Raw genomic sequence first — 22,375 nt, forward strand, 5'->3', positions numbered from 1 at the left:
GACTATGATGACCTCAAGTCTAAGGATACTTGTACAACTATCACTATGTGAACAACTGCTGACACGTGAGTGAACTCCATCAGTTGTTCAGCTGTGCGAGTCATGTTCAGTGAACTTATTCTATAATAAGCACCTACATACTAGCTATAGTGTTACCACATAAATGTCTATGAGAACAGACATCCTTCATAATGAAGCAAGCATAGTATGTACCGATCTTTGCGGATTATTAATTACCAGTTAGTAATCCTATGACCATGAACTATTTAAGTTTAGAGTTATCATCTTTTTAGGTCTCACTATTATGATCTCATCATAATCCATAAAAAGCTTTACTCTAAACTATGGTATATCTTATTTAAACACTTAAATAGATAAAACCCGTAATAAAAATAAAACAAGTCTTTTATTAATATCAATGAAATCAAAACAGATTACATAAAAGTTATTCTTAAATCCTTATACATGATTGGACTTAGGACATATTCCTTTCAATACTTTTCCACCCGCATAGCATAGGCCTTAATAATTTCAGTCTTTTTTCATACTTTTCCACCCACATAACATAGACCTTAATAGTTTCAGCCTTCTTTTCATCCACCACGGGTTTTTCATATTGCGGCACCGACCATAGACCCTAACCGTAAGCCACAACTTCATCTTTCTCTGTCAGCGAGAAAAACTAAGCCCTGCATGCCTGTTAAATCTATGGGCTGCGGGAACCGGTACGTGATCCAATCAGTGGTGGCTGCGGTATCACCAGAACCAGAGCCCTCAGCAACAACAACAGGAGTCTCAATTTTATTAACCATCTTGTAAAACAATATATAACAGAAAAATTTATCTTCAAGATTGTTGGGAAAAATTCACTAAATATGTGAAGGGAAGTTATATATAATCACAAGAACATGCAAAATCAAATAACGAAACAAACAATGAAGGTAAATAACGAGAAATAATCAGCGACTGAAGTTGACAAAGATCGAAAATAAAGCTTACTTTTATCGCTTTAATCAGAAATCGATAAGAGATGAACAAACTGAGTTGCCTAGCCCTCCGAGAAGACTAGACTGTTCTTAAAGAGAAATTTGCCTCACTTACGCTGTGATGGGTTCGCAAACTCCCTCCCAGGATAAAACAGCTACAACTATTCGTACACAGTTACGGCAAGGTCAATGATGATCAACACCTCAGTTCGCCTGAGAATACATTGTGATTCGATAAAGATCAGTTTTTAGAGAAAGAGAGAGAGAGTGGTTGCTGCTTAGAATCCCTAATTAACACATTTTTAAGTTACACTTGAAACATTAATAAAAAATAAACAAATAAATATTTCAGTTTTTATTCATTTAACAGATCAATAAGAAAATATTTATAAAATAAATTCTGAAACAATTTATGCTAAAAAATAATATTTAATTATTATTTTTTTAATTAAATCGGTAATAAAATTTCCTGCTCAGGTCTATGGACTGGTTTAGTAAGATCAACCAAAGCAAGTGAGCTAAAAAATTATAATTTTTATATAATTTTATTTGTATAAAATAAAATTTTTCTAAAAATTATTACTCTTTTTGTATAAAAATTTAAATATTCTATTTTAATCAGAAAAAGAAAATTTAAATATTATTACTCTTTTTGTATAAAAGTTTAAATATTCTATTTTAATCAGAAAAAGAAAATTTTCTTTTATATACAAAAACCAATATATAAAACTTTTATATATTGCTTTTTGTATATAAAAGTTTAATTTTATAATTAAACTTTTATATATTGTTTCAAGAGAATTTTTTTGTATAAAAGTTTATATATTCTATTTTAATCAGAAAAAAAAAATTTAAAAAAATTATAAAATTATATTTAATATTTATCTTAAAATACGTGTCAACACCAATTTTAAAACGATAAAAATTTATTAGTACGGGGGAAGTAAAAATTTATGGAATGGAGAATACCAAAAAAGAATTCAAGCGTCAGTAACATTATTAACCAAGGATTTTGGGACTTGGAACGCGTATTAAAGAGTAAAGACCTTTCATCTCCCTTCATATCTTCAATATGCTCATTCCATTCCAGCTATATAAAGGATGGAGTATTACTCTAAGCTTTTCTTAATCAAACCTTTTCCTATTTAACTTCATCCTTCGTCAACTTTCAGGTACATAGCTTTTATATTGTTTCATATCTATCATGTATATTTGCATGCTTAGCTTTTACTTTTTCTTGTGTTTTGCTCAACTAAGTTGTATATAATTAGCCTATCTAGCATATTGAGTTTTACTAATTATTCAAAATTTTGTTATTTTGTTATACGTAGTTCCGTCAATTCCGTACACGACACGAATACGAATAGAATACCGTTATATAAAGAAGTGTCACTGATTTCTTCTGCTTTCCAAATTATTCAACATATCTCTCATTTATAAGCTATTTTTGTATTTATTTTTATCTGTCGCTTGGATGTAGGATGGAAGAAAGTAAATGGGAGAATCTGAACTTAGATTGCCTGGTGAATATATTTGGGAGACGAGATGTTGAGTCACTGCTGCTGTATGTTTCACTTGTATGCAAGCAATGGCACCGAGCAACTTTGAACCCTTTCTGTTGGCAAAAGCTCGTGTTCCCTCTTGACATCTCCAGCTCACGACTAGCCTCTGCATTCGGTGCTGGAGATTCTGTTAATATCTCTCGACTCATCAAGTTTGTCGTGGACAGGAGCCCAGGATGTTGTAGTAAAATTGTGCTTGCCAGTGTTACTACCATAGCTGATCTCGTATATGTTTCGGATGTGTAAGAATTGATCTTAACTCTTTAGTACCTATGATTGCATTTAGTGCATTTTATTAGATAAATTACATCATTTTATAGAATGCATGTTATTTTAATCCCTTGTCGATTTTTTTCCCTAGATCTCCGAATTTGAAAACTCTGGTTCTTCCAACTGATCATTCAATGTTGAGTGATCATGGAGCCACTATTTCGGAACTCATTGCCAAATGGAAGAGTTTGGAGGTGTTGGAAAGCGGAAAGTGCAGCTCTATGGAGAAGATAATCGAACAAATTGGCCTTTACTGTAAAAATTTTGTTGGTCTTTCTGTTGCAGGTGCAGAAATTGACCACAAGGTGTCGGTAGCTATTGTGTCAAAACATGCTGGTATAAAGTCTTTAGTTCTGGAGAGGATTTCTATTAACACAGCACTCCTAACACTAATACTTGGCAAATGCAATGAACTTGAGCTGCTCCACGTTCGGAACTGTACTTTCACGAGGTTTGGTTTCTTTGATGAAGAAGTAGATCATTATGTTTCAGGAATCAAGGACTTTCAGTATCAAGGTAACGTTACAATGCCCTACGATGTTTTGGATTTGGAGGATCTTCGCTGTCTTTCTGAGGAGGTTAATGCTCAAGAATCAAGTGAAAAATCCTAATGAAGTGATTTATTTTCATATTTAATTTTATATTTTACTAGTTCTGACTTCTGAGAGGCACAAATTTTAACCGCAAGTCTGCAACTCACAAGTCCACTGTGCAAACTCTAAAGTTACTTTAGAAATTATTTTAATATTAGAAATATCCGTAAATGTAAATGAGTATTATGATAGTGTCGTGTAAGAGTTTGGATGCTCTCAACCTTTTGACTGTGTCCATACCTATAATATTCTCATGCTACCATTATCAATCAGACTGCAAAAAATATGCTCATTAATAGTGCACATGGTACAAAATAATTGGTGTCGTTGAAATTCTCATGTTTTTGAGCTAACATCATCCTTCGAACAAACAAAGTTGTTTCATCTTACACATAATCCTCAAATTCACCATATTCACCATCCGGCCCATACTGATACCCTTCTTCATCTTCGGATGCCTCCTACAATCATATTTATTTTTTTGAGTACATTCATTCGACCTATAATCACGAAGATTACACCTATAACACTTGCTAGTCATGGTTTTAGCATAAGAAGTTACTAATGTAAATGAGTATTATGATGTATATTAGTATAATAAATATGTTTTAAATTTTACTATATTTAATTGATAAATGACATGTCATTTGGGCATGCCTCTTGGCAAAAAACATGTCTTGCGGAGTCTCGTGACAGGTATTCTGCTAAAGTATGGCATTATTAAAGTACCGCTCACACGTTTACGTTGGATTTCCGAAAAAGTAAGTAGCGGGAAGTTAAGAAAAAATTTGAGTGAAATGATGAAAATAATGAATATTTAATGTGTAAAATAATTGTAATAGAAGAAAGTAATCGATGAAGTTGGATTTATATTATAAAACTTTACTTACTCCGTCGTATAAAATAAATCTTCTTTTGAAAATATTGTGTATATTAAAAGAACATTATTTTGATGATGTTTTTCACCTAAATCTATCATAAATATAATGATTCTACAAAAATATAAGTACTGCAGAATAATAAATATTGTGAAGCCCCAGTCGACTAAAGAAATCACAGCTTTCTTGCTTGGCAGTATGTCCAGTAAAAGAATCACTTCACACGTTTTTAAATTATTTTATTATTCTTATTTTAGCATAAAAAGGAAAGATCTCATCGGTATAATTTTTGGGTTTTTTTTGAAAAATGAAAATAATTTAATAAATTAAAAGTCATATGACATCTATATATATGATCGAAATTAAACAAACGCATAATAATATCGTTGTTGAGTCCTTCCTTATTTGATAGGCAACCAAACAATTTTTTGAAGTGATATCTACATGATTTAATCCTCCAATTGTTATTTTGAGCATTCGACCACAAATGTATCACCATAAAAACATTTATCATTGAATCAACACTATGAAAATTCCGTAGATCTGTAATCTCGGGCACGATGAACTGCAAACAAATCAAATAAAATCAAATTCTCACAAGGAAAAACAAACAAAACCCAAATAAATTGAGAAATTATTGAAGATTAACAAAAGATGAACTAACAATAATAAAAAAAAAGAGATCGGGATTTTTCACCGGTGAATGTCGATGAAAGCCCCTTCAGAGATGATAAGAAGGCTGCTTGGGAGGTTCGAGGCCTGAACTAATCCTTAAAATATTATAATGTTGGTATAATTTTTTGTTAATTAAATATGATCACACCCTTAAATTCGGACGAAATTCAAATTTTCGACATCTCATTAAAATATGAGGAAGATATTATTTCACCATGTGTTTGACGATTTTCCATATTAACTATCACGTGAAAAAACGAGAAAGATATCGTTATATATCGATACATGATAGATCTATTTGTTACTTAACTAACTCAAAGTCAAATTAGGGGTGAAAAAACCTCGATTCACTTCAATTTTTTGATAAAAGCGGAACTGATATCGGAAGTCTTCGATTTTAGAAATTGAAAATCACAATCGTAACCAAATCATCGGATCGATTTTGATTTTAAAAATCCCTATTTTAGTTTATATCGGTTCAATTTCGGTTATAAAACCGAAAAATAAAAATGAGAAAAATATTATAAATTAGATGAATAAAATTTAATTAAAAAAATGTCTACTCAAGTCAAGGTCTTCCGGCATCTAGACCTTAGAAGCGCCATTATCTTATAAAGTTCAAATTTATATAACTTATAAATTTAAGATATAATTAGTCAAGCAGTATAATCTTTAAGTGACTATCCTATTTAGGGGTCGTTTGGTTCGGCTAATTTTGGTATCAGGTATAAGTTTTGTTCATTCCAAACTCATACCCGGTGTTTGGCTGATTGTTTTTTTAAACTCTGATATTCATTCCTTATACACGTCTGGAATCAGATTTGATACCCTGGGGGAGGTGGGTTTGAGAGAGGGTTAAGAAGTATCAAAATAAGTTATTTCATTACTTATAAAGTTAAATACAATCTTAAAATATATATCTTAAATATTATATATAATTTTAAATAAGTTATGCTTAATTTTAATTAATAAAAAATAATAATATTTTAATTTTATTTATTTTAAAAATTATAAATTAACATTAAAATTTAAATTTTTAATTTTTTAATCACTTATATTTAATTGTTTTTTGTTTGTAATATGCAATATATAAAAGTTTAATTTAATCAATAAATAAAAAATATTTAAATAAAACATATTTCATTTCAGTACCGAACCAAACACATGATATCACGAATGATTCCTCAACCCCATACCAGTCTAACCCGATTCCTTATTCCAAGCTTATACCGTCTTCTGAACCAAACGACCTCTTAATAAATCTTATTTCATGAGGGTTTAAAGAAAATCATAGAGGCTCCCTTATTCAATTGTTTTCATATGAAGAGGACTGTGGAGCATTTGGGGAAAAGCAGAACACAAATGTACAGACTACAGCGGAACAACTATTGCGACAACCTCTAGGTCTCGACTCTCGCCTACTTGTTTTGAAGTTGTAAAATACCAATGTGACTTATACAATGGAGTATACTTTAACATGAAGCAATGACATGCTAAAGTCCATCTACAACCGTTATCTAAAAATTCAAATTTGGGTCAGAATTATCCCAAATTTTCCTCTAACATGATTCAAATGGTGATCCAAATTTAAATTATTGAATAGTATTGATCCAAATTTAGATCACCCTTTCACTGATCCAAATTTACTTTAATATAAAATAATGATTTTATTACTTTTATAATTTTATTTTATTAGATTCAAAATTAACTTGTGATTAATTAATAAATGTTAATGATATTTTAGATGTTAATTAACGAAATTAATATATTTTTAGCTAATTTAGTCTATAATTTTAATATTTTTAAGTGCAGTAAAAGTTTTTTTTATTTAATTAATTTATTAGATATAATATAAATAGTTATTCATGTTTAAATATAAAATTTAAGAATAAAGAGTTTAATATGATATTTGCATATTATAATATGTAAAAGGTAAATTAGATCAAAATTTGGATCAGATTATTGGAGTTCATCAGAAATTTGGATCAGTTGGTGATCCAAATTTAAATTTTTGAATCAAAACTGTTGAAGTTGTTCGTAAGTTTAACGAAGTTTCTGCATAAAATTCACAGTATGTGAATAATATATTTGAGTCAGGTTATAAACTTACACTGTATTTGTATTGAATACAACTTGTCCAAATATATCCTTATTATTGATATATAAAATACAGTTATGTTATTTTACAAGGTATATGTAATTATTAATTATAAAAGTTCAAAAAAATTATTTTAATAATTGGATTGATCGATTTATTTCGATTCGGTTCGATCGGAACCGGACAATCAATTTTGATTACGGTTTTTAATTTTTTGATTTCGAAAATCAGTTTAATTTTACATGTAACAATTTTCAACATTTATTACCTGTTTCGATTTTGGTTCGGTTCCACCGGTCAAATTATTTATTAACATTTAACACACACCATGTGTTTACTTCAAGTTTCAACCTACATTTTGTTCACATTCCCTTCAAAAAATAAATACTTTTTTTTATCCCATCACTCCATCAGCAGTTCATCATCCCCAAAAAAGCTACTATTATTTTATAAACTATAAATCTATTACATATATCTATCTTTACAAGCCCCCCTCCTAGGTATAGCTAAGCTAGCCACATCCAAATGCAAAAGTAAATCCCAAACACAAGAGAAGGCCAAAACCAAGAAACCTTTTTGAGCAAAGAGAATCAAGAAAACCAATACAACCCTCCATTCTTTCCAAATATTTTAGTCCAAATACTCCTCAAACACCTATCATAATCATACCATGATTTGAAAATCTACAAACAAAAAATAATCTAAAAAGCTCCACAAAATGAGCTTACCCAAAACACCCTTTCCCATCCTCTCTCTTTTCTTGGTAATCTTTGCAAATCTTGAACATTTAGCAGAACCCAAATCAGCCCCAGATTACACCACATTGGTCTACAAAGGCTGTGCAAAACAATCTTTATCAGATCCAACAGGGACTTACTCTCAAGCCATTTCAACTCTCTTTGGAACCCTGGTTTCACAATCTTCAAAAACAAGATTCTACAAAACCACAACTGGTACTTCTCAAAGTACCATCTCTGGTCTTTTCCAATGTAGAGGAGATTTATCAAATGTAGACTGTTATAACTGTGTTAGTAAACTTCCTATCCTCACCGACAAGCTTTGTGGCAAGCCTGTTGCTGCAAGAGTCCAGCTTATGGGCTGCTACATGATGTACCAAGTTGATGGATTTGCTCAGATATCAGGTCTTGAACTTTTGTACAAGACTTGTGGAAGTTCAAATGTGGGATGGAGTGGATTTGAGGAGAGGAGAGATACCGCTTTTTCGACATTGGAGAGTGGAGTTACTAATGGGAATGGCTTTTATACAACTAGTTATGAGTCTATGTTTGTTTTAGGACAATGTCAAGGAGACTTAAGTACTTCTGATTGTGGTAGTTGTGTTAAAACTGCAGTTCAAAGAGCTCAAGTTGAATGTGGTAGTTCTAGTTCTGGACAAATCTATCTTCACATGTGTTTTGTTACTTACAGTTATTATCCAAATGGAGTGCCTAGAAGGTCATCACCTTCTTCATCTTCATCTCCTTATAACCCTTCTTCCTCTTCACCAGGTAATGTTGCTTAAATTTACAATTTTTCGATGTTTTTTTGTTAACTAATTTGTTTTTTGAGACTTTTTGTTATTTGATTAATGTAGATACAAAGCAAGATACAGGGAAGACAGTGGCAATTATATTAGGAGGGGCAGCAGGAGTGGGATTTCTAATTATATGTTTGCTATTTGCTAGGAGTTTATTGAAGAAACATGATGGTAAGACACTAATATCTACACAACTGAACTCTATATTATGCATCTAAATTTTTAGGTACATTACAATGTACATATGTTCGGATTAATTCCCGACTACCCGATTAATCACTGCAAGGTTGTCTTGCAGACTAGTGTGGATAACTGAATTTGTCATTCATTTATTGCTGATTTTATGTTGATTTTCTTTTTGTTATGTGTGTGTGCAGATTATTGAGAAATGAGGGTGACTTTGGCAGAACATTTTGTTCAATTTTGAGGTGGATTCTTTCCTTCTTTTCTTATTGTTATATTAAAAGATATCAATAGAGAGGGGAAAGAGGTTTTTGTGATGAACAGAAAGGAGATTGGGATGGGGGATTGAGTCAAAATGTATTAATGGTGGAGATTAATTGTGGGGATATGAAATGAGCAGAGATTGAAAACTGAAATAGAAATGGCAGATTGTAATTTTTTTACTATTACAGAGTTGAACAAAACAGGAAGAAGTAAAAGAATGAATGTTTGTCAAAGGTAAGAGAAAATGGAGAAGACTTGGAATATACAAGTGGTACTAATAAATGAATTTTGGCCTTTTTATTTGTTGAGTGCATTTGCATGTGAGTGTTTTGTCTTGTTTTCTTTTTAGTTTTTCATATCTTGAATAATTGCTCTTTCGTACCACTCAAATTTCATTCTTTCAAGAAAACCAAGCACTGTTCTTGCATGTGAGACCTTTATTATATAGGTTCCCATGTTAAATAATACTGGCTCAACTGTATCATGTACTACATGATGCTGGTACAAGCACTAATTGGCAATTGCATTATAAAAAGCCATCAGTTAACATTAAAAGTTAGAGCAGTGAAAATTGAGGAATTAGAGATTCCAAATTCCCAATAGATGCATACATACAAACATTGAAACATGCATACACAAAAAGAAGACTAGAGAAACCTCTCCCTCCTCCTGCTGTCTGCAAAATGCTGCTGCTAAACAAGTGGTTGACAGTTGTCTTGCTTGTCTATTGTAAGATACTTGATCTTGTTGGTCTATTACATCCAAAATTTCACAGCTTTTTTCTGGTCCTACTTACAATTTTTAAAAAAAATACATATACTTACTGCAATCCATTTTGACTTCTATTGGTAAAAGAAAGAGGTGTGTGTGTTTACTGTTTAACATATGTGGAATTCTTTTAGCATTCTCAGTCCTCACTGGCACCTAGCAAAACTGATCACAAAAAAATAGTTTCAAGGCCACTCTCAAAGAGTTCTAAAAGTCTGGAACTCTGTATTAATGACAAAAATCTTGGATAGGGCAAATATTAGAAGCCTTGAAAGCCCAATAATTGGAAAATTCTAAACTTACCACACATCTTGTGCTGTGACATGAGTCTATGATGCATGATATGCTATAATCTTGTAGTTCTCTTCAAGAATATACATCCCATTGTACGTCTCGAGCTCCACCAACAATTAAAAATAAAACTTACGGGTATTGAAAATCTCCAATGAAATTTCCACAGCATGATTCCATAGGTATCTTTAACCTAACTCAGAAAACAAATGGAAGTCATTGCAGTGCCAAAGAACCTGGTAAAAAATCTTTGAATTACCTGTGCAGGATCCTGAAATACAACATAAAAATAAGATATGTATGATTCTGAAATATGACATTAAAATAAGATTTGTATGATCACACCGGAATTTGCAATGTGTATAAAAGTAATAGCTGTTTCTCGATTGCAATTTCCTAAGAATTGTCATTGGCAAGGCCCTGCAAGTTTCCCACCATTTAAAAGATCTGGGTGACAAAATGACTCGCTTTTTTATCAACCTTAAAAATGGCAATCTCAAAACGGCATGTTTATCCGATTTCAGATGTATGTTTTTGGATTCAGAAAATGAGTTCACACATTAGAGATCACCTTCACTTCTCAAGCAATTATGCTAAACAAAGTAATATGTCCTAAAACAGTTCATAATTCATATGCAATGAACTCTCTAGGCTTTCTCAGATTGCACAATAGGTATAACATACTGAATTGTTTCACTCAGGACAGAGTTGTATAGGGATACCTACCCGGGCAATGAGACTCCCTTTATCAGCTTCCCTTGTCCCCCATACAGGTGAGCTTCCGCAAACACTCCAGATTTCTCAACTCAGGAACCATCAAAAACATTATGATGTCTGGCACTCTATTTACACAGTCAGCATATTTTCAATACTCTTTGCCAACCCTATATTCAGAGATGATATGAAGAAAAACCAATATCAACCAATCCTTTTTCTTTTCGTTCTTTTGACTAACAACCTCCATGCCTCAACCATCATCTTAGCATCTAGTTTTCCCTTCCAATATATCTAATCAGATTGCATGATTAGAAATTAGTATGATCCATATAGTAACTCAAAATCTCGGTACATATCAATATTATTTTTGAATATTTCAACCCCCATTTCCGCGTGCATCAAGTCTAAAACACAGCAAATGCTGGAAAAGCGAGGGTGCGAACTATCTCCTGCAATAAAAACATTCCCATTGTTGTTTACCTCTATCCAACTACACCCTGGTTGCTTCTTCACTCCATTTTCTCTCATCCGACACCATATCTTTTCAGCTTCTAATCTCTTTCCACTACCCATGTACATTTCTGCCAAAATCATATACACACCTGAGTTTGAAGGTTCTAACTTGAGAACATTCTCCCCAGAAATCACACCCACCTCTAGATTCTTGTGTATTCTACACGCTCCAAGTAAAGCTCCCCAGACACTTGATGGAACTTCTACTCCATCAGCTCTCATTTGATCCAGAATAGTCAGTGCCTCTTTTATAAGTCCATATTTACCTAAGAGATCAACGATACAAGTATAATGCTCATTTGTTGGCTGTATATGACACTCATTTTTCATAACAATGAAAAAGTATTTCCCTTGTTCGACAAGTCCTGCATGGCTACAGGCAGATAGTACACCTAGAAAGGTTATCTGATTAGGCTCTGCTTCTGTCATTCTCATCTGTCTAAACATCTCTAAAGCTTCCTCGCCATGACCATGACAAGCTAATCCACATATTATAGAATTCCAGGAAATAATGTCACGTTTGCACATACAAGAGAACTCTATCAAGGCAGAGTCCATGTTTCCGGATCTAGAATACATGGTAATTAATGCATTAGAAGCTGATATAAAACATTCTATTCCTATCTTAATTATTTGAGCATGAGCTTGCTTCCCTAGCTCTAGAGATGGCAAATTTGAGCATATCGTAAGGACACTAGTAAATGTAGCTTCATCGACAGAGACATTTTCTTGTCGCATTTTGATATATAATTTGATCCCATCCTCCCCGTGATCATTTTCCCCTAGTCCAAATATTGTAGCATTCCACGCTGTTGTATCACGAATTGTCATCGATTCAAAGACTTTCACAGCATTCCCGACTTCTCCCATGTCAAAGTAACCTAAAATCATATTCGTTTGTGATACAACATCTTGGAACGGGGTCTTCTCAAGAAGTGCATGAGCTTCTTTCACAAGTCCATTCCTCACTAGACCCAAAAAGACTGAGTTCCATGATCTATTACACTTTTCAGGCATCTCACTAAATAGCCTCAAAGCATCACGAATCCTACTACTGCTAACCAATCCAATTATCATATCATTCCAAGACTTCCAATCCTTCCACGGCATCTTATGAAACAAAACTTCCGCAATCCCAACATTCCCAACTTTTATATACCCCTCTATCATCGTATTCCAAGCTTGAACATCTCGAACACGCATATCATCAAAACACCTCCGAGCATCAACAATCCGTCCTGCATTCACAAGTCCAGACATAATAACAGTCCACGACACAACATCCCTCGTACCCATTTCACCAAACAACTTCTCAGCCAACTCCAATTCTTGATCATTAACTAAACCAGCAATCACTAAATTCCATGAAATCACATCTTTCACAACCATCTTCTCAAACACATTCAAAGCATCACTCATTAACCCATTACGAACAAACCCAGAAATCATCGAATTCCACGACACAACATCTCTAAAAGGCATACAATCAAACACCTCCTTAGCCCCAGTCACATCCCCACACTGCATTAACCCCGCGATCATCGTATTATACGAGAAAACATCACGGTGGGGCATTTCATTATACAACCTCACAGCATCATCAAAATGCCCATTCTGAAAATACCCACGAATCATTGCATTCCAGGTTACAGTATTTCGTTCAGACATTTCGTCGAACAGCTTCTGGGCTTCATAAATGTAGCCATTTTTCATATAACTTGATATCTCTGAGTTGAGAGGCTTTAAGTTGGGAAGTGTACTTAAAGTGCAGGGTTTGAAACCTTGTCTGAAAATGTAAAAACGAGTGAGTTTGAGTGTCTTTTTTAGTCCAAGTTTGAACAACATGATCCATTACCGTTTCTTACCAATTGATTTTTGAAGTTGCATTATTTTATAGTAACAATTTTTTTTTGACAAAACAATTTTTTTTTAAATAGGATACTATAAAAAGATTTACGAAGTTGATCAAGATTTGGTTTCCAAAAAAACTGATCAAGATTTAAAACATATAGATGAAAAAAATATAGTTTTCACTTAATTTTTTCATTGAGGTCGAGTGTTCGAAATTTATAAAAAATAAAATTGATGCGTAATGTGTGAAAGTTGAAAAAAAAATGCGATTTTTGACTAAAATAAATTACATAATATCTAATTATTTAGCGAGAGTTTTAGGGGTCAATACTCCTTTGAATTTCTAAAAAAGTAGTGTAGTGTTTATAAAATATTTAGTGGCCATTATAATATTGCTCAACTATATATAAAGGGGAAATATATATATAGACTCTTATTCTAATATAAACTAAATTAAAATATAAACTACAAACTACACTTTCCATTCACAACTACACATAATCTCCTCCATTTTTAATTGAATTTTTCCCGTCATTAGTGAACTCTTTTTAAAATTTAATTTTATTATATTTTTCTGCATCATCCAACAACCAGTATGAATAACATATTTGACTAAGAGATTTTCTATGGTGTGCCCAAGTACACACAATAGTCACTAACTCCCGTATAAATGGGCTCTTCTTATTATTGATGGTTGAATAGTAAATGTTAATGCCCCCTGCATTCACATCAATTCCACCAATAAAAAGGGCCTATTTTTATTAGAGTTAGTGACTAATGTGTGACCTTGGGCACACATTAGAAATACCGAATAACTAATTATGTCTACGAGAATCACTAAAAGTATTGGTTCTGAAATTAGTACTGATTTCAGTTTACAGATTCAGGTAAGTTTAAATACTGATTTATCGTTAAAATATAGCAATTATGCTATACAAATCGATGAGTGGGAGATGAATAAAAATACGGTGAAATTATTTTTTTTAAAAAGTTAACCGACTAACGGGAAAAGTAAAATTAAAAACGAAGGGGATTTGTAGTTTGTATTCTAATATTAGGGGTCATTTGACAAATCTGAATTGAATGATTAAGATTTCTGAATAATCTGAATGAATTAATAATCTGAAGGAATCGAATGATATCATTTGATACAAGAATTTATAGAATATCTGAATGACATTATTTCTAATATTTAATCTTGAAACTAATTTTTTTGTTGACAAAAATTTTAAACCATAATATTTGGAATGATATCATATACTCCCTCCGTCCCACTGGATTGTTTACGTTACTTTTCGACACGCTTTTCAATGCTCGTTTAAAGTATACTTCCATAATATTTTTAAAAAAAAAAAATTGAAAAAAAGTTTCATATTTAAACTTTTATTCAAAAAAAATTAAGAAAAAATATTATGAAACTATACTTTATTGAAATCTCGAAATACGTACAAACAGTGTACGTAAACTATCCAGCGGGACGGAGGGAGTAGTGATTTAACCATTTTTCCTCAAAATTTTTATTTGATGATTTAAAAAAAATATGTGTACGAATTTTTATGTTTTTAAATTGTAATCAGGCTTTATGTTGCTAATTAGAGAAACATAAATTGATGAGATTTATGATTTTTAACGAAAAGTATAAGATTATTATAAATTATTTTTTTAAAAAGTATAATGATATTAATAATTATTATTATGTTGCTATTCTTGTATAATACTATAACATATTAATAATCATATAAAACAATACATAAGGCCATAGATATGAATGGTTCACACAGATTTTTTTTTGGAGGAATGATTCACTCATATCTGGAAGTTTCAGAGGTAAAAATATGATGACCAAACAAGCTGATTGGAAGAATCGCTCAGCTACGTCATTATTCAGATACATTCAGTGGAAAACAAATGAGACCTTAGTTTGTATTTGAGCACTTAACTATATATATATAGGAAGATGATCAAATAAAAACCAAAATAAAAATAGAAACTAGAAACTAATTTTAAGTCATTAAATCAATCTAATCTAACGGTCCACCTAAAATCACAACACCCAACTAATTTACACTCTTCCCCACCCAATTTTAGATTTTTTCCTTCGTTTTTAATTTGATTTTTCCCGTCAAACGGTAAGTTTTTTTTTAAAATCCGACTTCATTGTATTTTTCTCCATCTTTCAACGATCGATTTGCATAACATATGTGTTATGTTTCGAAATAAATTTTTTTAAAAAAATTATTTAATTTCTAGTTTATATTTTTAAAATGGTCTTTATTAGAGTAGTTATATATATATATATATATAAACGATAGTTTTAATGAATAAAATAGCTGAGAAAAATGTGATTGGTTCTGAGTTCATTTAATTAAGATGAATCGCTACGTAAAAACAATGTATAATTTAGGTCTAGACTTTCAAAGCGGAAAATCTTCTCATCTAGTGGTCGTGCCGGAGTGGTTATCGGGCATGACTAGAAATCATGTGGGTTCGCCCGCGCAGGTTCGAATCCTGCCGACCACGCCTTTTTACAATTTTTATTCAGCTTTTTCACTAGTAGTAGTATGGACTTGTCAAAGATTCAAAATGGCTTCACCTTCAGTGCCTTTAAAAGGCTTTTATTGATCAGCACTAGCACTATGTTAACTGCTGTTTCTAGCCTTCTAGATAATAACTCAGAAGCAACTGTAGATGCCAAATCATTTTTCTGAATAAATGCCCAAAACAACATAGCTAGCTCATTGATGTATGTTTTATCTTCCCTCATTCAAAATTACATCACAACAACAACATCTTCTGATGCCATTATTCTAAGAAGTGCAAAAAACATTACAGCCTTATAGTCTGCAACATAATGTAGAGTTGTTCAAGTTGATAACATTATTAGACAGTCAACATTTTATGAATCAAGTATGAACAAGCTACAAAGTGTAGCAAGCCCTGGAATGTGATATGGTATCTCAGCTTGAAGCTATGAGTTGGGCACTTGAAGCAGGTGCTTTGTCTAAGTGAATAGCTTGTGTCTGAATGCCATTCTGTAGACTACTATCTTCGTCTGCGTCGTCAGTTTCCCAGAGAAATCTAGCATATGCTGCTAGAACATGGCTGATTACAAATCACCAGATTGTTAAGAATCAAGAATCTTTCAGCAAGTCACTTAAAATTTTACGGAATAATGAGCAACAATGTACCTATCTTCTGGAGCAGCTTGAACTGCACGCTCAAAGTAACACAAAGCTTTACTATGATCATGATAGAGTTCCCATACCAAATTAGCATACTGTAAAATTACTTCTCCATCTCCAGAGTCGGCTAGTATAGCACGCGAGTAGTAAGCCTCAGCTCCTTTGAGGTCCCCCTTGGACTGATCCGAAAGGATAATTAATTAAACGAAGCAATATTTAGCTCTATAATGACTAGTAGAACAAATTTTGAAACAAGAATAGCCCTGCTGGTAGACAAGTTAATCATTTATTCAACTCAAGATATTGAAAAACAACAGTAGACCTGCCACATCTGAATTCCAGACTTGATGAGAATATACTGAAACATAAAATGGCCACGTAGATTTCACCTGATGGAGGAACTGTGCGTAATTTCTGAGAAACAGAGGATTAGAAGGGTTTTCCTCTACCATTCTCTTGTAGTAAATTTCCATATCAACACCTTCACCGGGAGGTTTTGATGTATAAACAGTATCGCCTACTTGAACACCAGGCTTATCGTCATCTTTTTCGAGCCCTGCTGCAACTTTAAAAGGTGGAATAACTGGTTTTTCTTGACTTGAGTTTGGGAGTTCAACTGGATTAATTTTGTCTTCAATCTGATATGAAATCCTTGAAAATTATAGAGCGCCCAAGAAAAGATAGGATTGGCATCTGATAATGAGAGCAAGAATGCACCTGAATGTCATTGGTCGATGCGATATCTTCATACCTGCCATCATCCATTTCCCACAGGAAACAAGCATATGCTGCTAGAACATGACTGGAAGCCAGAAATCATATCATTAAGAAATTAATAATCACTTGATTAGGGCCTATGTGTGATCAAAATTGCATATCTATAGCTTATTAAATAATGTAGATCAAAGACCTAGTGAGCCGAAACCTTGCAATATCCCGTTTCCTACATATTCAAGGTATAAACATATCCCACAAGTAACTCCTGAGATAAATGGATTATAAGGCAAATAAAATGCATAGTTCACAAGCCAAATTAAGATGCACATTTTTTTTGCTATATAAATTTAGATGCACATTGATGCGATCGCCCCAATCCTAAATCAGACTAACGCGAGAGTAATTACAGGCTACAGCAGACCTGTAAAGAAATTTCTGATCATTTATAACATCAGAACACAACAGATAAGTTGCACGACTGCAAGTTTCCAGTACAAGACCACATTGACCTTTTGCAGTACAACACAAGAAGCTGCTATATCTAAAGCAATGATCATCTAAAGTATCACTCACCTATCATTAGGAGCAGCACAAGCTGCACGTTCAAAGTAACTTAGAGCCCTATCTTGGTCATGGTGTAGCTCCCATACCAATTTAGCATATTGCAGCAATATTTCACCGTCTTTAGGATCTGCTAATGTAGCACGGAAGAAAAGGTCCTCCGCTTCAGAAAGATCTCCCTTGGACTGTAAGAAATTGAACGAGGCAGTCCATTATAAACTAGAAGACGATCCTAACAATTAACTTGTCAAACAAAACACGAAACAAACATAAAATGCATACAATCAATCGTTACTACAAGTAGGTTCCAGGTTCTTACAGGAAATGATCTTTTTCATCATACACAAGACCATCAGACTAGAGGAAAATTGGTCTTTTCCCATGAAATATTATCAACTAACAATTCCAGAGGGATGGAAACTAAAATTAACGTGGATCAAATGTAAATATCTTCAAAGTCATACAATTTATCACAAAACTGTCTCCAATAGACTCAAAATGGTAGCACCTTTATAAATTGCTTTTATTTAGCAGAAATGTTTCAAAACCAAAGTCCATAGTACACCAACATTCAACAAATTGGGCATATGTATGTAAATTTATGTTACCCAGACTCTTCATTTTACCTTCAGTACCCGTGTCAGACACTCCACACTTGGACATGAACACTCGGACTCGGACACTTATTTTAAGCCAAAAACATACAAATTTTTCAAAATATTGCTGAGTCCGATACTTGGACACGTATCCATACACGTCTAGCGAATCCAAGTAACATAGATGTAAATATTATAATCGATAACCTTAAATGTATCGATTGCTATGATAATATATTATTGATGCAATTGTAATTACTAGCAAAATTCATCAATGTGAACAAATGTAGTCATGCAAATGTGTTACACACATAAAACATAACAAAACTCACCTGCAAAAGCTGAGCATAGTTCCTCAAAAACAAAGGATTAGAAGGATCCTCACTAACCAACCTCTTGTAGAAATCCTCAACATCCACACCTTGATCAAAACAAGATTTCTTAAAATCAACACCTAAACAACAAGCACTCCCAACACCATTATCATCCATACCAAACCCTGTAGAAAGATACAAAGGAGTGCTTAATAGTCCATCATTTTCTTCAATCTTCAACTTTTCAATCCCATAAAAAACCCCTTCATCTTGATCAACTTGTTCTTTTTCATCCTTCTCCTCCTCAATCAAGCTCATATCTTTTTTCCCAAAACTAAACTCACCACTACCTATATAATCCCCATTAGTCACCTTCACACACTTCTCCAATGTCAATAAGCCATCATTTTCTACTATTTTTTCTTCTTCTTTTTCCTCTCCAAACCCATCTTCAGAATTGTATAATGACAAAGATGGTTCACTTCTCAACATTGGATTAGTGTGTATATCAACACATTGGTGAAACTCCTCTAAACAGAAATTTGGTGCAAGACCCTCAAGATTACTGTCAGAATGAGCTCTTTTCAAAGCTTTTAAACAATGGAGTTTTGGATTATAAGATACTGGCTGTGATGATCCAAATGGGATATTAAAGTTTGAATCTTTATTAGTGAAATGATTACAATGAGCTTGTGGGGTTTTAGTGACTTCTCTGTTTCGAACATTTGAGAAGAAAGATGGAGCAACAGGAGTGGATGTGCTTCTGAGGAGCATCTGTCAGTGTGCATATGAGCATGTGCTTTTTTTCTTGCTTCTGTTAGCAATAAGTGTGCATGCACATATATATGTTAACTTATAAATTACTATAATAGAGCATGGCGGCACACTACACTTGCATAATTGATACACAATGGTGATTGGTGAAAAGTTCAAGACAGATTGGTGTCCCCTTCTATGCTGAAATGGTGACACGTTTGTAGTAAAGCTGCAACGTGTCACAAACTGACTTGAAGCATCTTATCCTGTCTGAACAAGGGAGGTCCTTGTCGAAATCAGTTTAGAGGCTCTATTTTACATATAAACATGTTATCTTACATTATTATTCATGAAATTTTGAGACTCTCGGGTATCCTATAAATTCTAGACGCAAGACTTGTTCGCCTATACGCACGATCACGATCATGCTGAGGCTGGATTACAACATTTTAGAGAAGTTGTGAGGTGCTACTGACTGTTGTTTTGAGCTCTGCATATAGTGGCATGGGTAGCCATGCTTCAATCATTCGTCTTTGTCACAGTCTAAATTTCAATATAAAAAACTGATATTCATAGTCCTCGTCCAGTCGGACTCGAAAATTAGATGAATCTCGAATTATCTTAGAGTTCTATTTTAATTATAATAATTTCCGGTCTCAAAACTAGATTTCAGAAATTCCAGACTGACAAAAATCAAGAAGAAAGCTCATTTGTTTTAACATGCAGTAAATTTTATGAAATGAATATGGTCCATACGTGTTAAATATATGTAATCTCATGCACCCTTTCTTCCCAATTTATTTTTAGAAAATAGATTTTACACAGGGACATCGTTCCAAATATTTGTCCGGTGACATCCAAGTTAGTTGACACCAACCTTTCTCTCGTCGTCCTTGTTTCCGGACGGCGAGCGAAAAGCCTGAATTTTTTGTTAATTAATCTCAACTTCGATGATTAATTAGCACCTCCAACAATTTTTGTTTGTCTTTAATATTTTTCATTATTCTTCTATTCATCGGACATTTTTGTCGTAGATTTTTCAAAATGCCTCCGTTAAAATCACACCAATTGTTGGAAATAAACATTATATCAGCACAAGATTTGCAGCCAATGTCGAAGAAGATGAAGACGCGTGCAACTACGTGGGTGCACCCAACTCGAAAATTATCAACCAGGGTTGATATGGAAGGGCATGTTAATCCGAATTGGAACGACAAATTTGTGTTTCGGGTGGATGACGAATTTCTCGAAATTGATACATCTGCAGTGATGATTGAGATTTACGCTACCAGCAGAGGTTTTTGGAAGAAAGATGCTCTTGTTGGTACTGTCCGTGTTCTTGTTGGAAATCTCGTTCCACCTCCGGCCAGACGAAATCACCCTAGCAGTCATCACATTGGCATGCGATTCGCCGCACTTCAGGTAATCTTGTTAGAATAATATAAGATCCTGAAAATGGTCATTCTCTAATAGTTTAATAGTTTAAGGTTTTAAAGTAACCGGTTCCTTAACACATCTAAGAGCCTCTGTGTTGTTTTGGGTCCTCTTGAGTTTTGGGAGCCCTAGTCGTAAGACTTGCTCGCCTGTAGTCAGGGCACCGGGCATTGCAAATTGCAATGTATCAATAACTCAACAAGCATGCATGCAGATGGCATAGTTTTGAACTCAATGTATTTAGTTAGATAATTGATCACTTTGCCTTTCGAGTATGCAGGTACGTAGGCCATCAGGCCGTCCTCAAGGGATATTGAACATAGGCGTTTCACTTCTTGATAGCACAATGAGGAGCATGCCATTGTACTCTCAACTCAGTGCATCAGCAGTCGGATTTCACAATTTGTTAGAGGAAGCTGAACAGCGCGATAAAAAGCCAGACCAAGCCGGCAATCAAGGGCCACCAGCTGTAAAGCCTATTCTGCGACGCTCTAGGAGTGAACGCAGCATGACATTTGACAGAATGTCATCAGTAGCTACCGGTTCAATGGTTGCCTTTCCAAATGATACAGAGGGTCAAAAACGTGCAGTTTCCTTGCTAAATTCTGAATTTAGCGCGCCTTTGCCACTAAACCTTGACGGTAAGAAAGGTAAAGCAAGCTCGGTGATCAGTGGAGAAGAACTGAAAGAAAAGCCCAAGGGCAGACGTGGGAGAAGAAAAGGAAGTTCAGTGGTTAGCGATTCTATTATGAGCAAAGAATCGCTAAGAAATGATATAATTCTCGATATGCCTGTACCATTCAAAATTGAATCCAACAACAGAATTAAGCTTCTAATCGACAAACTTGGATTGGAACAAAACAATAACAAACCAGTTACTAACCTTGCTGAGCAGAAGCCAGTTACCAAGAAAAACAGCAACAATGAGACTAGTGAGAAGCCGGCCTTTTCTAAATATAATGATAACAACAAATCTTCGTTCGCTCCACCCCCGAAAGCAGGATCAGTTGTGGACTCAGAAATTGGACCATCACCTTCTGAAGTTGCAGATGCAATATCCCAAAGACGGTATCCTTTAGACGATGACAGGAGCTCAATGCTGGATGGTTGGAGTGCAGACGAGAGTGTTGAGGGACTTCGTGCAAAGCTTGAGCGATGGAGATCAGAACTACCGCCAGTCTATGATCATGGCGGGCTTTCTTCTAGCAGCTTTCGATCAACAAGCCAACACTCACGTAGGCACACCGTTGGTGGTGAAACAGGGCTGTTTTCGTGCTTTGGCAACATAGCTGGGATTGAATGCCAATGTGTTTGTGGCAGGCCTCCGTCGCCAGATAGTCGAAGCTACGGTTATCCAAGCCCCTAAACAGTTGCCAGTTAGGGCGAGTCTTTTCTGGCTTTTTTTCTTTTCGTTACTCGACCAGCAAAAAAAAGACAGAAGAAGAAGATTACAGACAATCTCCCCAGTGTAATTACATGTCCAGTATCATCTTTTGCAGATAAGAAATTCACCCTTTTCTCATCTTTTTTCCTATCATAACACTTGCACCATTACAGAATTACAGTACAATGAGTTCCTCTCATTTTACGTAATGGAGGATGCAACTAACTAGACTGGTACCGTAGAAT

General features: G+C 33.9%; 5 protein-coding genes and 1 non-coding gene across 8 annotated transcripts; 4 read left to right on the top strand and 2 right to left on the bottom strand.

Annotated features, from left to right (window-relative positions):
• The first annotated feature begins 2,467 nt into the window (after positions 1 to 2,467).
• LOC141661196 (F-box/LRR-repeat protein At3g48880-like) lies at positions 2,468 to 3,676 on the top strand. The gene is made up of 2 exons (XM_074468180.1): positions 2,468 to 2,790; positions 2,910 to 3,676. Exons 1-2 carry the CDS (start codon positions 2,468 to 2,470, stop codon positions 3,427 to 3,429), a joined length of 843 nt encoding a protein of 280 aa, XP_074324281.1. The 3' UTR covers positions 3,430 to 3,676.
• Positions 3,677 to 7,534: 3,858 nt separating this feature from the next.
• LOC141659356 (plasmodesmata-located protein 2-like) lies at positions 7,535 to 9,530 on the top strand. The gene is made up of 3 exons (XM_074466174.1): positions 7,535 to 8,570; positions 8,657 to 8,770; positions 8,977 to 9,530. The coding sequence occupies exons 1-3, from the start codon at positions 7,781 to 7,783 to the stop codon at positions 8,982 to 8,984; spliced, it is 912 nt and encodes a 303-aa protein (XP_074322275.1). The 5' UTR covers positions 7,535 to 7,780; the 3' UTR covers positions 8,985 to 9,530.
• Positions 9,531 to 9,617: 87 nt separating this feature from the next.
• On the bottom strand, positions 9,618 to 13,355 carry LOC141659355 (uncharacterized). Of its 3 annotated transcripts, XM_074466172.1 has the most exons (3): positions 10,832 to 13,355; positions 10,118 to 10,376; positions 9,618 to 9,979 (listed from the first exon to the last, which is right to left on the bottom strand). In XM_074466172.1, exon 1 carries the CDS (start codon positions 13,178 to 13,180, stop codon positions 11,138 to 11,140), a length of 2,043 nt encoding a protein of 680 aa, XP_074322273.1. In that variant the 5' UTR covers positions 13,181 to 13,355; the 3' UTR covers positions 9,618 to 9,979; positions 10,118 to 10,376; positions 10,832 to 11,137. The 3 variants fall into 3 exon arrangements, with proteins under 3 accessions (XP_074322273.1, XP_074322274.1, XP_074322272.1); XM_074466173.1 differs by having other exon boundaries at positions 9,618 to 10,298; XM_074466171.1 differs by having other exon boundaries at positions 9,618 to 10,376.
• A 2,270-nt stretch (positions 13,356 to 15,625) lies between these two features.
• Positions 15,626 to 15,706, top strand: TRNAS-AGA (transfer RNA serine (anticodon AGA)). The gene has a single exon. It is a non-coding gene; the product is annotated as a tRNA-Ser (tRNA).
• Positions 15,707 to 15,873: 167 nt separating this feature from the next.
• Positions 15,874 to 19,393, bottom strand: LOC141659357 (uncharacterized). The gene is made up of 6 exons (XM_074466175.1): positions 18,575 to 19,393; positions 17,659 to 17,831; positions 17,086 to 17,170; positions 16,758 to 17,006; positions 16,375 to 16,547; positions 15,874 to 16,288 (listed from the first exon to the last, which is right to left on the bottom strand). The coding sequence occupies exons 1-6, from the start codon at positions 19,328 to 19,330 to the stop codon at positions 16,144 to 16,146; spliced, it is 1,581 nt and encodes a 526-aa protein (XP_074322276.1). The 5' UTR covers positions 19,331 to 19,393; the 3' UTR covers positions 15,874 to 16,143.
• Positions 19,394 to 20,356: 963 nt separating this feature from the next.
• LOC141661197 (uncharacterized) lies at positions 20,357 to 22,112 on the top strand. The gene is made up of 2 exons (XM_074468181.1): positions 20,357 to 20,734; positions 21,027 to 22,112. The coding sequence occupies exons 1-2, from the start codon at positions 20,357 to 20,359 to the stop codon at positions 22,110 to 22,112; spliced, it is 1,464 nt and encodes a 487-aa protein (XP_074324282.1).
• Positions 22,113 to 22,375: the final 263 nt, after the last annotated feature.

The sequence above is a fragment of the Apium graveolens genome, chromosome 5 (assembly GCF_009905375.1).
Source record: "Apium graveolens cultivar Ventura chromosome 5, ASM990537v1, whole genome shotgun sequence".
Taxonomy (NCBI): Eukaryota; Viridiplantae; Streptophyta; class Magnoliopsida; order Apiales; family Apiaceae; genus Apium; species Apium graveolens.

Bases quoted from the DNA above. Each gene is read 5' to 3' on its own strand.
- LOC141661196 (XM_074468180.1), top strand. From the start codon at position 2,468: ATGGAAGAAAGTAAATGGGAGAATCTGAACTTAGATTGCCTGGTGAAT. The intron at 2,791-2,909 runs GTAAGAATTGAT...TTTTTTCCCTAG, and splicing joins CTCGTATATGTTTCGGATGT to ATCTCCGAATTTGAAAACTC.
- LOC141659356 (XM_074466174.1), top strand. From the start codon at position 7,781: ATGAGCTTACCCAAAACACCCTTTCCCATCCTCTCTCTTTTCTTGGTA. The intron at 8,571-8,656 runs GTAATGTTGCTT...TGATTAATGTAG, and splicing joins CCCTTCTTCCTCTTCACCAG to ATACAAAGCAAGATACAGGG.
- LOC141659355 (XM_074466173.1), bottom strand. From the start codon at position 13,180: ATGTTGTTCAAACTTGGACTAAAAAAGACACTCAAACTCACTCGTTTT.
- LOC141659357 (XM_074466175.1), bottom strand. From the start codon at position 19,330: ATGCTCCTCAGAAGCACATCCACTCCTGTTGCTCCATCTTTCTTCTCA. The intron at 17,171-17,658 runs GTGAGTGATACT...TCTGGCTTCCAG, and splicing joins TGTGCTGCTCCTAATGATAG to TCATGTTCTAGCAGCATATG. The intron at 17,007-17,085 runs GTGCATTCTTGC...ATTTCATATCAG, and splicing joins CATCGACCAATGACATTCAG to ATTGAAGACAAAATTAATCC.
- LOC141661197 (XM_074468181.1), top strand. From the start codon at position 20,357: ATGCCTCCGTTAAAATCACACCAATTGTTGGAAATAAACATTATATCA. The intron at 20,735-21,026 runs GTAATCTTGTTA...TCGAGTATGCAG, and splicing joins TGCGATTCGCCGCACTTCAG to GTACGTAGGCCATCAGGCCG.